The 15,197-nt window shown below is 44.3% G+C and overlaps 1 protein-coding gene across 50 annotated transcripts in view; it reads left to right on the top strand.

The window, feature by feature from the left end:
* The window catches only part of LOC147708230 (uncharacterized), a 2,035,583-nt gene that overhangs the window by 1,986,539 nt on the left and 33,847 nt on the right, over nt 1-15,197 (top strand). For all 50 annotated transcript variants that reach the window (XM_086926979.1, XM_086926974.1, XM_086926953.1 and 47 more), the window contains one exon: nt 6,927-6,962. In XM_086926979.1, coding sequence (XP_086783105.1) covers nt 6,927-6,962 — 36 coding nt within the window. The remainder of the gene's footprint in view (nt 1-6,926; nt 6,963-15,197) is intronic.

Below are 15,197 nucleotides of genomic sequence, written 5' to 3'. Positions count from 1 at the left end.
CAAAGGTGCCCCTTCCAGCACAAAAACAATCCTATATACAATGCAGGAACCCTTGCACCAATGTGTAAGGGTGCCTGCGTTGGTGCTAGGCAGCCCGCTGTGCTTCAGTGCAGAGAAAAGGACATCAAGGTGTTATATTCTTTTAAATACAGCACATTCCTGGCCTTTCCCTGTCACACAGCGCATCAAGATCACTTGTTGCCCTGCGCTGCGTTTTCTGTCAATGTTCCCCTAAATGTCTTCGTTGTAATTCTTAAAACCTTACTTAAAGTATTATTCTAGAGTCCATATACATTTCTTTGCTAACTAGGCGTAGGCTAGTAACTCACTTAATTTCTGTATTTTCTTTTTTACAAAGAAAGCCATCAAAGAATAAATAAGGTATGTAGCATAAAAACTTAAAATAGCTAAGATAATCAGAAATCCATCATAGATCTTAATTTGATAGCATCTTGTAGAAAATTCTATCAGATATCAATTGTAAATACAGCAATTACAAAAGGAATCTCATGCAATTATTTATAAAATAAGGTAGAGGGCACTTAGGAAGACACAGAAAATATCAGAATCAGAATATACTTTATTCGATTTTAGACATTTTAAAATCATAAAAGTAACATATAAAACATTAATATGATTAAAATACCCTATACAATTCCATCTAAACATGAGTCACATTCATATAGATTCCATCAATTAATTTTAACATGCAGCCGAGATAATTAGTGAAAGATCTCCACGGTATACAGTTCTACGGTATGTTATTAACCAGTGATCATTTTTCTTTTCCTCAATATGCTTTTCAAAAGTCCAGTCATAATGCCCACGCCATAAAAATTTTCCAACAGTTGCAAATATAAAAAGGCAGGGCACATTGCCTCCAAACCACCCCCCCCCCCCCCCGTTTTATAAATAGCAAAATCCATCTTGCTCTTTCGGCTGAGTAATCTTTACAGAATAAAATCACATGTATTGATGATTGAGGTGACTTCTTGTCGCATGGGCAGTGGCAAAGATCTCTGGACCAGTCCTTTACGATAGGAAAGCTCATTAAACGATGGAAACTGTCAAACCTACAAACCTAAACCTAGTGAGAACATATCTATTGTACCCTCCATTGCATCAGACCAGGTAGGGTTGAATACTTAAAGTAGCCAAAGTCAGTTGAAGCTGGATTACCGTACATTTCTCCATTTTATTTACAGCTCTTAAGGACTCTAAATCTAACATGCACAGTAGTTTAAATTCCTTCCTTGGCATTGAAGTCATGGTTTCTGGATGTATATAAAAATCAAGTCGGCCTAAATCCATTAAAATATTTCTAACATAATTCAACCAGGTAATTTTACTTGCATTATCTAATTTAATTGAGTCTCTAATAATGTCTCGCTTTAAACCTGTGCTCATCGAAGTCCAAACTCAATGCCATAATAATCAAGGTTGCATTTTAATAATATCAGAAATGTATGTGATCCCCAATTCATTATGATAATTAAAAACTGAGGAGCTCTGTGGGACAGCTAAAATAAACCTTAAAAATGAATTTTCTACTATTTGTATTGAAGGTACATCAGTATAACCCCAAATTCCTGCCCCAAACGTTGCAATGCTCATACATTTAGCTTGGTAAATTTTTAGGAGGATCCCCCGGGCCTTATGCTCATTTTGTTTAGCAAAATTCACCACCGCTACGGTTGACCTCCTAAAAAAGGAGGCTCCTACTCTTGATTGCCGGTCCCCAGGAGCCAGTATGCCCCAATAGTACGCCCAGGTAAGAAAATGTATGAGTGACTCTGTCCTGTCATTCCCCATTGGCATACTTTTACATTTATTTCTCCCCTTCCCGCTTGCCATTACAAAGGTTTTCTTCACATTAAGTTTAAGACCTGAACTATCCATAAAATTAATATATGTAGCAAGGGCTCTCTGTAGACCCAGCTGCGTTCTGGCCTTGAGCACTGTGTCATCAGTGTAGAGAAGGGATACAATCGGCTTGTTGTTAAACTGAGGAGGTTCTCTCACCTCAGCCACCAGTTCCTCCTCTAGAGCATTGGCATATAAAGAGAAAAGGAACGGGCCAGGATGCAACCTTGTCTCACACCTCTCTCCACGCTGAATGGCGCAGTACATACACCATTTACTCCGTACCTCACCTTGGCGGTGGCCCCAACGGTTGTGGCTTATCCGGCACACACACGGAACGCTGTTTTTGGACGTACCCGTCCTCCCACCCGTTCTACCCAATGGCTACCAAGAGTCACGTGCCTCTACCCCGCCGTGCCTCTTACTTAGTGAAATTGGTCTTTTTTATACATTTTTTCTGGATTACCACTCACTATTTACCTTGGTTTGATGTGTTGAGTCAGACGCTTACTCGTTTGGATTACCACATATGGATGTATGTCAGTACAACGCGGTTGTTTTCAACGCGGTACTTTACATCGCAGATTTTACAACGCAAGTCGTTACAACGACTTGCGTTGGAGGGTGCGGATTTCGGAATCTTATAATTTTATATTCCAACACCAATCCCCGTAACAGTAGGGAAGGTGTTGGAATATAAAATTACAAGATTCCTTATCCCACAGCACCATCCAGCGCAAGTCGTAGTAACGACTTGCGTTGTAAAAGACGCGTCGTAACAGCACTGCGGGGTAACATCCGCGTTGTAAAGGATGTTCCCCCCACGTACCATCTATCTTGTTGGATGCTTTTAATCAGACGCTTACACGTTTCCACTGGAGAGTCTCCCGATACTGATGAGACATCTTTGTCACCGGTCCTGGGCCCTGTCGGGTCGGAATTAACACCGACAGAGCGACCTTTCAAATTGTACTCGTCCGTTACAACCCTGAAGAGTCATGGGCAGACTGTGCCATATACGACGAAACATATGTCGGCTGGTTCTCCCGTATCTCAACAATAAAAGACACTACATCAGTGCTGGATCGATTGTGCTATATAATGTTTAATTATACTCTGGACTAACCTTTGTCTCTAATAGGACTTTTAACAACAATTGCATTGTTTATATTTACCATCTGAGTGTGCATGGGCATCATGTCTTTTTGTGGCCCCAACGTATAATTGTCTTAAAAATCGCGCCAGTACTGGGTCAACCTTCAAATCCAGAAGGATTTCCCATAGTCTATTATGAACGATGAAATCAAATGCGGCCATGAGGTTCACAAATGCTACATATAACTTCCCAGCCTTGGCTTGCGTATACTTTCCTATTAAATGCGAACATTTAAAACTTGCTCATTTGTCCCCCACCCATGTCTAAAACCATACTGAACCGTGCTTAGAACATTATTGTCTTCGGCCCATGTTTGTAATCTATTCAAGACAATCCTTCCTGCTACCTTTACTAGTGAATCTAGAAGGGAAATTGGTCGGTAACAGGACGGATTGTCGCAAGCCCCTTTTTTTAAAATCGATATAATCACAGATTCTGACCAGGACTTAATAAATCCCTTAGCACAACAAGCTTCTAAGACCTAAGTTAACAGGGGGCCCATAATAATGGAATAGATTTAAATAAGTCCATCGGCACACCATGAGGGCCCAGAGCCCTACCTCCTTTACTAGCATTAATATCCGCTACCAGTTCATCGAGTGTTATGTGCAGCTCAATAGGCGTAAAGCCTACATGGCCTCCAAATTATGGAGGCTCAAGTTCAGTATAAGATTCTTCATTCGCTTTAATACTAAAAACATTCGAAAAGAAGTCAATCCATCCTTTTGTGTCTATTGCAACCTCAATCTTTGCACCCTCTTTGCTAGAGAAAAACTGGGCATTTACTTCCTGCCAGAATGAGGTACAGTCCTTACTCAGGGATGCTTTATAAAGAGTAACCCATGCCTGAACTTTCAGTTCATTCTCATAGTTGTTCCCGGCCAGATTATACGCCTTCCTGCATAGTCTAATCTCATCATGATCTCTCCCTGTTCTATGAAGTGTAGCTTTCTAATGGGTATAGGTTGTGGTGCAGATAGAATCAAACCATCCTTTTTCATTAGCAGCAGATCCCTTGTTCTGAACTCTAAGCTAATTTTGAACCACTGGCGTAATATGAGAAAATGGCCTTAAAGTATCTTCGTGATCTGTACTTTCTTGTAAACACACTACTATTTGGTCATAGGCATTAGCTATAATCTGTTTAATAATCTCCTCCGGATTTATCTTGCCCCATCCCAAGGAGTAACCATTTTGGCGAACTAGTGCAATATTTTGTATCCATGCCAGACCATTATTGTTTGATTTTACATCCAACTTAGAGAGAATTAAATTAATACTTAAGGGCAGATGGTCACTCAGAACATTGGAATGAGTTTTAAAATTGTCAAACCATTTAGCATAACGATTTGGACCAATTATGAAATCTATTAGCGATTTAAAACCTCTACCGATAAACATATGGTTAAAATCCACAGGCGGGGAACACTTCATGTTGGCAAAACCCAGATCATGTAAGGCCATTATTTCATTGAAGTTCTTCCCACTATCCAAGTGAGCGAAATGAAACATAGGTTCATTCTCTTCATTTTGTACACCACACAACCCACGTTCTACCTGAGGACAAATACTTGCATTAAAATCAGAAAACTCCTTTTAATGTTATAAATAATAATTTCATAGTGTCTTTAGGATTGGTTATGTGCAAAAACAGTTTACAGCATATTAATAAAATTTATTTTAGTCATCAGACAAACTAGTACCCAATCATACATGAGTACATCCACTTCATACCCCCACTCATTAGCAATATGTTACCAAAATAGATTATTACGCTCGTTTCGGCAAATTGCCTTCATCAGGAAGCCACGAGATAGATGAATCAGAGTTATGTCTTTATAATCCTTGTATGCTCCAATACCTAGCTGCACTCTGTCCAAATCGGCAGTAGTATAAGAATACTTCAAACGCTCAAAATGTATCCTAAGTTGTTAAGAAGGCTTGGGGCCAGATGTACAACCCTTACATTTTGCGACTCGCAAAATACAATGTACAACAGAGTCACAGACACTGTTAATGTATCCTAATGGGGTGAGAATTGCCTGCCTCATTAATATTCGCGAGGCAGGTGCTATTTGCTACCCCATTAGGAACGGCAGCACTCACAGGGATGGTGGCCTACGGGGGTCAGCAGACTACCATGTCTGTGACTGCTTTTAAATAAAGCAGTTTTTTTTAAATGCAGCCCTTTTTTCCTAAAGGAAAATGGGATGCATTTAAAAAAAGAAAAATGAAACATTTCTGTTTCATTTTTTAATAGTAGGCAGTGGTCCCTGCCTGCTCTTAAAAATATTTTCGCACACACTCACAAAGGAGAAGCGGTCCCCTGGGGACCCCTTCCTGTTTGCGAGTGGCTTACCACCTACTTAAAGTAGGTGGTAAACTGCGAGTGTCATACATTGCAGTTAGACTATTAGGAAGGGATGGCCTTGGCATGTCCATTCCTAACAGTGAGTCTCACCCATATTTTGTGAGTCGGTAATAGGTTACTAACTTGCAAAATACTGTTTTTACGTGGGGCAGGCCAATTTTGCAGTCGCAAACGGGCTGAATTCCCCTTTGTCACCGCAAAAAACGGCTGTACATCTGCCCGAAGATTCCTTACAATATGGACAATGTCTTTAAAATCTATCCGTAAATATTTGCACTGATGGACACTCCGGGTATGGTGAGCTGATGAGAGTCCTGCCATGTTATGAATATTATTGAGACCAGTCACAAAAAATTACTGTAAGTGCGGACTCGATGTTGTTCATCCTTGACATGAATGAATGCCGGTTCACAGACGCGAAATAGGCAGCCAACACATATTGTGTAGGAGCATACCATGATTATGAAGACATAACTCTGATTCATCCCTCTCGTGGTTTCCTGATGAAGGCAATTTGCCGAAACGCGCTTAATAATATATTTTGTTTTAACATATTGTCAACGAGGGGTGGTAAAGTAGATGTACCCATGTATGTATGAGTACCAGTATGTCTGATGACTGGAATAGATTTTATTAATATGCTGTAAACTTTTTTTGCACATAACCATTCCTAAAGACACTATGACATTGTTTCTTATAAAATTAAAAGGACTTTTCTATTTTTGTATCAATAAGATTGTCTCTTTCTTTGTCTTCTTATGTGCCCTCTACCTTAATTTATAAATAGTTGCCTGAGATTCCTTTTGTAATAATACAATAATATACATCTGCATTATTTTATCAAACATGGAAATCGCAATTGTTCATGATTACCAATTTGGCTGTTTAATTGTCTAAGCCACATTTAGGGAAGATACCTCATAATTGCCTTACATCACGTGCATTGCAACTACGATTGCTGGATTCCTTTTGTAGACAGGCAACACACCTTTCTAAGTTCGGCAAATGATAACCACCACTAAACACCATATTTGCATTCGGAGTGAAAGCCAAAGGTTTACTAAGTGGGATCGTATTTGTTGCCACATTCAGTAATTGTGCATTGTTCACATGTAAGTGCTGTTTGGTGCTGTCAACTTTCTCTATTTTAGTTACTTAGGTTTTGCTGAAATATGAATGGTTCGTTCATTTAACAAATAGAAATCACAACTCAGGGGTTTGGATGAAAATATAATACCTAGTAAATGTTAGTTTCTATCTGTGTTGCTGAAACCTGATGTACTGCATTTACAATGTTGTAAAACACATGCGCCCTTTTGATTATAGGGCTGTATTTCTATTTGAATTATTTTGTGTATTAAAAACCCTTCAAGAGGAATAATCTAGCATGTAGGGAAAGAATATCATGTTCCACTCAGTCGGAATGCGTTTTGCTTTCTAGAACATGTTCAGCTGCCACTTCATACCCATGCGTTTTTTATTATAAGTATTAGAATGCTCAAATAAACCATTTTCATCATTCTTTTTATGTTTTAGAAACGTCAGCTGTAATTCCAGTAAAGATCGACAAAGGTACTGCATGTTTAACAAATAATAATTTTCATTTACAGTAAGAATGTAAATTGCAGTAGCCAAAGGGATGGGCTTTTAACGTCCCTTCACAGGATTGCATGACTGTATCTCGCCTGTCATAGCGGCATCCATTAAAGCACCTAAAATAAAGCTCTTGATTTCGTCATCTGCCTTATGAAGGAACCCTCAACAGTCAATGGCATCTGATGAGTAGAAATATGTTTAATTCTTAATTCTTAGGCATTCTACATTATTTTGGTTGTTTGGATGTTGGGGAGAAGAGGGGCATCCTCCTTAAAAGGGCAATTGAGAAGATTATATTACAGGGTTGCTGAAGTCCAGAAGAAGAGGGACCAAATGTCTTCACCTTGTAGGTCTGCAAGATGTGACCACAATTGATCAAATTTATGGCATTTTTTCACCTAGACCCGATCGTCCAGCTACTTGCTCTCAAATGACAGTGATCATAGCATGCTGGCTGGCAAACACTGCTTCTGACTTTGGGCACAAGGAAAGGTGATGGACATTGGTACTTGTAAAGGAAACACTTCACTTGACTAATGCTTGGCAGTGGTGAGGTGTTCTAGTGAGAGGGTTGCAGAGAGACACGAGAGGTGGAGAACTGCAGAAATTGTGTCATGCTGGTTTCCTTTATTTAGCACAATATTCACATGGATGGTTTTTATGTGTTGAAGGAAAAAATACATGACCAACAGAGGAAAGTATAAAAAAAAGAAAGTAACCCTGCATTAGGGATACTGTTCTGCAGTGAGATCTCCCTAGTTGGCATAAATTATTGTGACTGATTTGACTCTTCTGATAGTAAAAAAAAATGCTCTGGGGTATGCTAGTAACCCCTGCCATTCCCTCAATGTCAGTTAATAAGTCTTCATCTACAGTAGAAGACATCATCTTCCAAGCTTAGATTGGTGTATGGTATGTTTCCATCTCCTCTTCCTTCCCCCCCTTCTCCCCAACTCTTATGTTGGGCCCAGTACAAGGTCTCCTCCATCACACCAGTGGCAAAGCCTCTTCTGTGTCCTGCTGGCAAGACAGGTTCCTCCATGAGGGTTTAGGAGCGTCGCCCCTGTATTTGTTGGCCCCCTGACCACTAAATTTAAAATGTTAAATATAATTAAACAGTATTTTTCCACTTTTTAATTTTCTTACACTGCCTCCCGCCAACCGGGTTGGATGCACACAGACTTTTAAACATGAGTGTGGCAGGGGTGGGGCTTAATTATTGACAGCAGGCACAGGTTGGCACTCTGCAATAACTGTAGTTTTAGAGTTTATGTTGAGTTGGACAGGCGCCTTTCTACGGCCAACCCAACATGCCCACTTGAGGCTTGTTATCTCTCCCTGCACTGTTTATGAGCTGGGGATTTCACCCGAGAGGAGTGCTGGCTTTGCCTGTTCCATCCAACCATGGCGCAGCTTTCATGCTGTTTTTTAGCATAACCAGCGTGGAAGCAGCGTCCAGATTGGCTCAAGAGATGCGAGGAGGTCGAGTCTAACCTTTTCATGAGGGCAGGGGTGCCAGAGTGTCAGTGGCCATGCTCAGTGCACAGTACAAGACTGAGCTTGTCACTTCCATCCGAGACTGGCTCTCAGACCTTCTCAGCTGACAGCAGAACAACCACAAGAATGGGGGAAGCGAACATCGCTTACTTCTGCAAATGGATGGTAAGAGCCTGAACTCCCATGAGATGTGCACCAGAGCCGGAGCAGATAACCACAATGATCCTGCAGAAACAGGTCATCTTGCTAGTTACTGCTTTTCCTGGTGGTTCTCTCATCCCACAGCTGCTCCACAGAGGGGCTGTATAGAAGGCTTCACTGTGTGGCCTTTCCATACTACTAACAGGAGCCAGGCTGCCCTCGCACCAAGGTCTCTGGGTCTCTGTGTTGAAGCCTCAGAGCTTTCAAGAGGTGGGGGAAACCCAACGAGGAGCAGTTGTGTCGGCGGCTGCCCTTCTCTTTTCAGGTCCACACCTTACTCGTGCCCACTTATCAAAGACACAGATTTTTCTGCTGGTTTAATTAAAGCTTTCATCCAACAAGTTAATCCCCTCTTAAAATGTATGAGATTCTGCCCCGGGCAACAGAGCGCTTCGCGCCAAACTCCAAAGCCAGGGCTACAACAATATTGTATTTCTTTGACCTCAGTCAGTAGAAATTAAGGGATGAAGTACTACTTCTAACTTAACTTCACGCAGTGCCACTCTTATGTGGGCAGAGGCAGGGTGAGAAAGTGCCACGGGTGACCAGGCCCCCTCATCACCCTATGCTAGTGCCCGAAGGGAGCGGAAACAGACTCACCTCTTGGGTCCAACCTTCCCTGCCTCTCTGGCCACCTAAGGAGCCTGCAGCCAAGCACCCTGGCTCAGAGACAGCCGTGTCCCGAGGCCATTTTCGCCTCTAGTACCAGCAGTGGCTCCTGGTTGAGGTGCGAGGGAAGGAAAGCTGGTTAGAACTCTACCGTGTCCTCCTGGAGCCACAAAGGATGCCCCCTGTGAAGGGGTGACAGTCTGTAATTGTGCCCTGGCTCGCCTGAGAGGCTGGCACTGTGAGGCTACAAGAGGAGAGGTCTCTGCTCACTGTAAAGCTCTTGAGGCTCTGCCTGACTTCCAAAGCCTTCCCTCCTTGCAGAAAGGGCCTCGTTGTGACCTCTCCCCCCTGTGGAATGGGAAGGGTCCCAGCCGCTGAAGCCTGGTCTTCAATGAGAGGCTGACAGGACCAGCAGTTCTCCACTGAGCTGCTGCTCCCCACACTTGGCCAGTCGCAATTGAGGTGCAGAACTCTCACCACTCAGGCTAACACTTCTGTGTACTCCGGATGGAGCCCTGCCTACTAGGCCTCACTGCACACACCAGAGGCCTGATTGAGTTCAGCAGTGACTGGCTCTGCACTGAGTGAAGAACACAGGGAGGGGTTACACCACACCTAGCCATCTCCCCAACCTGAGCTAGGTGTTCTTGGACCCAGTACAACTTAATTGCCTCCCTTCCCAAGCTGGAAATGTTATCCTCTGTGCCCCTAGTGAAATGCTGGCTGTAAGAAGACGAGGGCCAGAGCGAGGTGGTGGCCTGACAGAGCGGGAGTAACAATGTAGAGTAAGTACTGGTTTTACATTAAAAGTATTATGTTGACTGAGGTGTTACTCATGTATTGTATTGCGATCAGTAAGGATTTTTAAAGCTAGAGAAACTTGCTCTGGTGTCCTGACAATCCTCTCTTTCTCTCTTCTTCCTTTCTCCTTTCTGCCTCCATCCTCTTCTCCCTGCTCCTTGTGGGAAGTTGGCCTTGTATATGCTGTCCACTAATTAAAGTGGGCACCTTGTACCAGTCTAAACAACCCTTATGGTTATTAGGTCAAAGATAACCTTTATTGAAAGGTATCCTAGTGGTGGCTATGGAGAGTAGCCTCACAATACACAGAAGACTCCCATGGGAGACCAAACCATATACTAAATAAGTTGTATAAGAACCACAACTCGGGGATAGACCTAGTCTAGAAGGTGTAGAATCCCTGGGACCCCTAGGAACCACCCAAGGTGAGTGAGTAGGGACCCCACGGAGAACGGGTGCATGAGAACACGACTGCGGGCTCCGTACAATTCAATGGGGAAATGTCGCGGTTGGAAAATGAGAGATTACGGTCGAGCGTGGACTGCAGCGGGAGCGAGTCGAGAGGAGAGAGTCGGAACGGGGCGAGAACGCCGAGAATGTTGGTGGAATTAAAGACTGCATTATAACGGTGCCTCAGTGCATCGGTATATCGTACCACACCACGCCACGCTGTCAAAACTGAAACCGGGTGTGAGTCTAAAGCCGAGAGCGCTGGTGGAGCTGAAGCCCTAAGGTGCCATGGCACTCTGAAAGTCCTGAAAGCCCTGAGGCGTCTTGCACTGTTCCGCCCCCGAAACCTTGAGGTATTCCACAACCGCTCCGCACCGCCCTGCCGAAGTATAAGCAGCAGCGGGAGTCAGGTGCCGGATGTAGGCTGAGAGCTGCTCCCAGGTTGAAGCGCTGGCGGTACTCGGACCCCTGAAACTCCGCGAGTGAGCAGTGAGCTGCATATCCAGCAAACCCGGGATGCACTGAAGAGACGAGCTTTTACCGAGGTGCTCGAGGAAAGGTGGAGGAGAGGAGTGAGGAGTGCTCGAGGAAAGGAATTATTTCCCAACGCGGCAAGAATCCCTGGGCCCGTTTGAGCGCGGCTGTGAGCTGCTGGGCGGGGAGCTGCGAGCTGGGAGTCACCTCACAGTGCGGCGGGGTGCCGCAATCTGCCACATAGCAATACACCGAGACCCACGGGTGGCAGAGGCCTGGCTTGAATCGACCAGCTGGGACAGCCGCCTGTAAGAGAACCTGGGGACGAAGAACACACCAACTGACCCAGGTACGTGGCCACATGACAAAGCTACCCCAGTAGGGAAGCATTTTCTGCCCTCCACGAAATTGATTGATAAAGAACACTACCAATCAACTGCTAATTAACTGCATGGAGCCTACAAACATCTAACTGATTGATTTATTTTTAACGAAATTACAATCTGAAGTGGCCCACACTTACTTTCACTTATCAACTAATTAACCCAAATAAATAAACGTCCACGGGGAAATAGAACTATTCTCCCTGATTCACACACAGTGCGAAAAAGACTTCAAGCCAAGACCCTCTCGGAGCAATGAGATCCGGTAAAGAAAGAAAGTATACTGCTCCCAAGCGAAGGAAGCCTAAACAACAAGACGCAGCTGGGGTTCAGGGCCACGTCAAGCACACCCTAAAACCTCAGAAACTCAAGAGCCTAACTCTACGGGATTATTTCAGAAAGACCCCGCTTAAAACTGCATAACTAATACAACAATCAGAGCAATACCCGCAAGCCTTGGAGGCAACCACTTTTACAATCTATGACCATCTAGGATTTGACCTTAAAGCATCTCCGAAAAATTGGGTATTCAACACAATGTCAGCAAAAGAGCCGCCAGATATCTATTTCTTCGGGTCTACCTGCATCAACCAAAACAGGGAAAACACCCAAACAGTCTCTCTTACTCCGGAGATGCCCTCCACCCATCTGGCAGACGATAATGAGACTGCCCCTCCACTGCAATCACAGCTGGAAGACATAATGCATTCAATAGAAGCTTCTCCCTCGCTGCTACAACTTCCACATTTCCCGATTAAACCACTCACGGGCTTCCCACAGCAAACAACGACGGCCCAAATCTATGGGCCACTGCAATTTAACGGTAGTTGCCAACCTCCAAATTCGCCAACTTCACCAATAACAAAAACATCAACAGAACCAATAGACGCAAGTCCATTACACAAGTTATTGCCACCCTTCGGCCAAACAAGAACTCTATGTCAAAGCAAATCAGCGCAGAAGGCAGCAAATGACCAATCCACGCCGAATTTGTCATTTTTCTTTAAAACTACCCCAAACTCCCCAAACCCGAGTCTCACTCTGGATGATAAACCAAATACAGAAGAGGACACTACGACCAGCGCCTGGCCCCAACTACTGCAGACCCTCCAACAAATTGTGACCGCTCTTAACTATCATTCAATAAAATTAGAGGTCCAAGTGGATCTTCTAAATACCTTGGCACTCTTTACGTCAGGGATTGACGGTAAACTAGACCAATTGAATTCATTAATCTTAAGAGCGCAAGCATCCGCAAACTTGGCACAACCAACGTGCTGCTGCTCCCCAATTATCAACTCCCTTTCCCTGCTCCCAGACTGCCTCTCCACAGTTATCCGGGAAGTAAAGCAGCTGAGGGGGGGTAACGTGTCAGCAATATTGCAACCCACTAACCATCAAGAACAGGACAAACCACAGAAGGACTGCGGAAATAAAAACACCAAAACAAAGGAAGAAGAAGCGGATATAAAACGATCCTCTAACCGCCTTCTATCGATGAACGATCACTCCCACAGCGCTCTAATAAAACCAACCTTGACGGTTGAAAACTGCATTCTTCCATCATCAACCGGGCCTATAAACCAGCATGTCAAACCTGAAGACGGACGAATCAACAGTCCTGATTCTTCGCCCGTTCCATCAGTCCAGGTCTCTCCCAGACCTATTCCCCCTTGCAGCAAAAGAGAGCGCAAACGTCAACGGAAAGCGAGGAATAAACTCAGGTCTAACTCCAATTTGGCCCACCAGAACCTCTTCCCTATCTTTTCGATAGCCGAAAACAAAAAATCCCCTCCAGACACCAGCACAGTGGAACCGACAACAAACCCAATAACAACCTCGATTGGACCAACAGTTGGCTTACCCATTCAACAACAGGCGAGGAGCCCTCAGAGCCTAAGCACAACAATAACTGCTCCGGCAATTAAAACAGAGGGCAGTCATCCCGCAACAAGCACAAAGGGGAGTCCAATCAGGTCAAGCACAAGGGTGAGTCCAGTCAGGTCAAGTAACACTGAGCAAGAGAAAGCGGCAGGAAAATTTCAGCCTTCAATGTATCCCCGCCCTTCTGAGAATGAAAAAACAACGGCAAAAATGAGTCTTACTAAAACTATTTGCAATGACATAGCCGTTCGGATCAGACATACTTCACAATCAAAACAGGCTCCCTTCCAACCACCACAGAAGCCACATCAAAGTAGATCTGATGCAACAATCGAAAAACTGATCCCCAAACACACAATTGCACCTGAGCCGCGAAGCGAAAACCAATCGTGTCATAGGATTTTATTAGCCCCCGAGTACAAATCTAAGGGGCGGCACGACATTCTCAACCTTTCAAATCTACTGAAACTAGCGGAAGGCATACCGGGGCTAGTGGGTCTGGACACGAATAACATTGAATCCATTGAATTTCTTCCCCCAAGAGGAAATCAACCCTCTGAGGTCACAGTTGTTACTTTCACGCAGGCAGGCTGGGCAGGAGCCTTCCTCGAACACAAGGCCACACTGCGGAATTGGGGGATTAGAGTGCACCCTTACTAAACGCCAGGGTATCCAATCACACTGCTAGCAGAAGCAACTATATCCAACAAGCCGGCCTGTACCAAAAATTCAGAGAATGGGAGGCCGTTCTCTGTTCTAAAAAACGCCTCAGGGCCAGATACAGAACTCAAATGCCATGAAACAGAGGCGACAAACAACGAACCAGATCACGTCTGGGGATGGCTGCCAGCAGTCCTGGCCACCAAAAGCAGAAACTGACCACCTGCGACAGGCCCATCAGCAAAAACTTACAAGGCACTAAAACTACTCCCTCCGCCAGGGGTACAACAGCACAATGAGGCGAGTGGCAAGGGGGAGCCACTTTTCTCACTGTGCTCATGGAACATCTGTGGCCTACACCAAAAAATTCATAATGAAGACACTATGTCTTTCCTGGGGGAACACGTGGCAATTGCCCTGCAGGAAACCTGGGAGCTAGAGGGTCACCCCATCGAAGGATTCATTGAATATCGGAAGCAGGCACTGAGGGATAGCCGCTTCGGCCACCCTAAAGGCGGGCTTTCCATATACATATCCAACGACCTAAAAGGCGAATTGAGTCAACTTAACTTGAAAGAAGACTGGCTACTGGGGGTCAAAATCAAATTACGGAACAGACAGCGATTGCTCCTACTTATAAATGTGTATATCAATCCTAACACCCGCACAAAAAAAGACCACCTGGCCAGATTTTGCGAAACAATGAACGATTTAGCCACGGAATATCCCAATTCGGACCGCATCATCACTGGAGATTTTAACACGAACCTTTTCCAGGGGAATACAGCAGACTCAGACGGATCCAATCTGACCAGCATTATTGAGGATGTCCCCCAATCTAAACCCCCCATGCAAATTTCCAATAAACTTGGCGAGACCACCGTGCTGAGACTTTACAATGCAGGGTATCTGGTGGTGAATGGAAGATCAGCAAGCGACTCCCCCCCAAACTGGACCTGGTCAAACGGAAGAACAAAATCCTACCTGGATTTCGCTATTTGCAATTCGGAATTCCTGTCCAATCTGGTCAGCTTCTCCGTCCTGCCAAGACTTGAGAGCGACCACAGGCCACTGGTCGTTTCTTTTGCCACAAATTTAGTGCTCCATAAAAAGGCACCATTTACATACAAAGGAATACATTCCGATAACCTAAAACGCCTGAAATGGAGTGAGTCTAACGGTCAGTGCATCCTAAAAACAAGCAAGGATTTTATCATGTGCGCTCTCGACCAAATGGCCTCTCCAACAGCAA

Source organism: Lissotriton vulgaris, chromosome 6 (genome assembly GCF_964263255.1).
Source record: "Lissotriton vulgaris chromosome 6, aLisVul1.2, whole genome shotgun sequence".
Lineage (NCBI taxonomy): Eukaryota > Metazoa > Chordata > Amphibia > Caudata > Salamandridae > Lissotriton > Lissotriton vulgaris.
The sequence above is the reverse complement of the archived record's forward strand: the minus strand, read 5'-3'. Positions and strand labels throughout refer to the sequence as shown.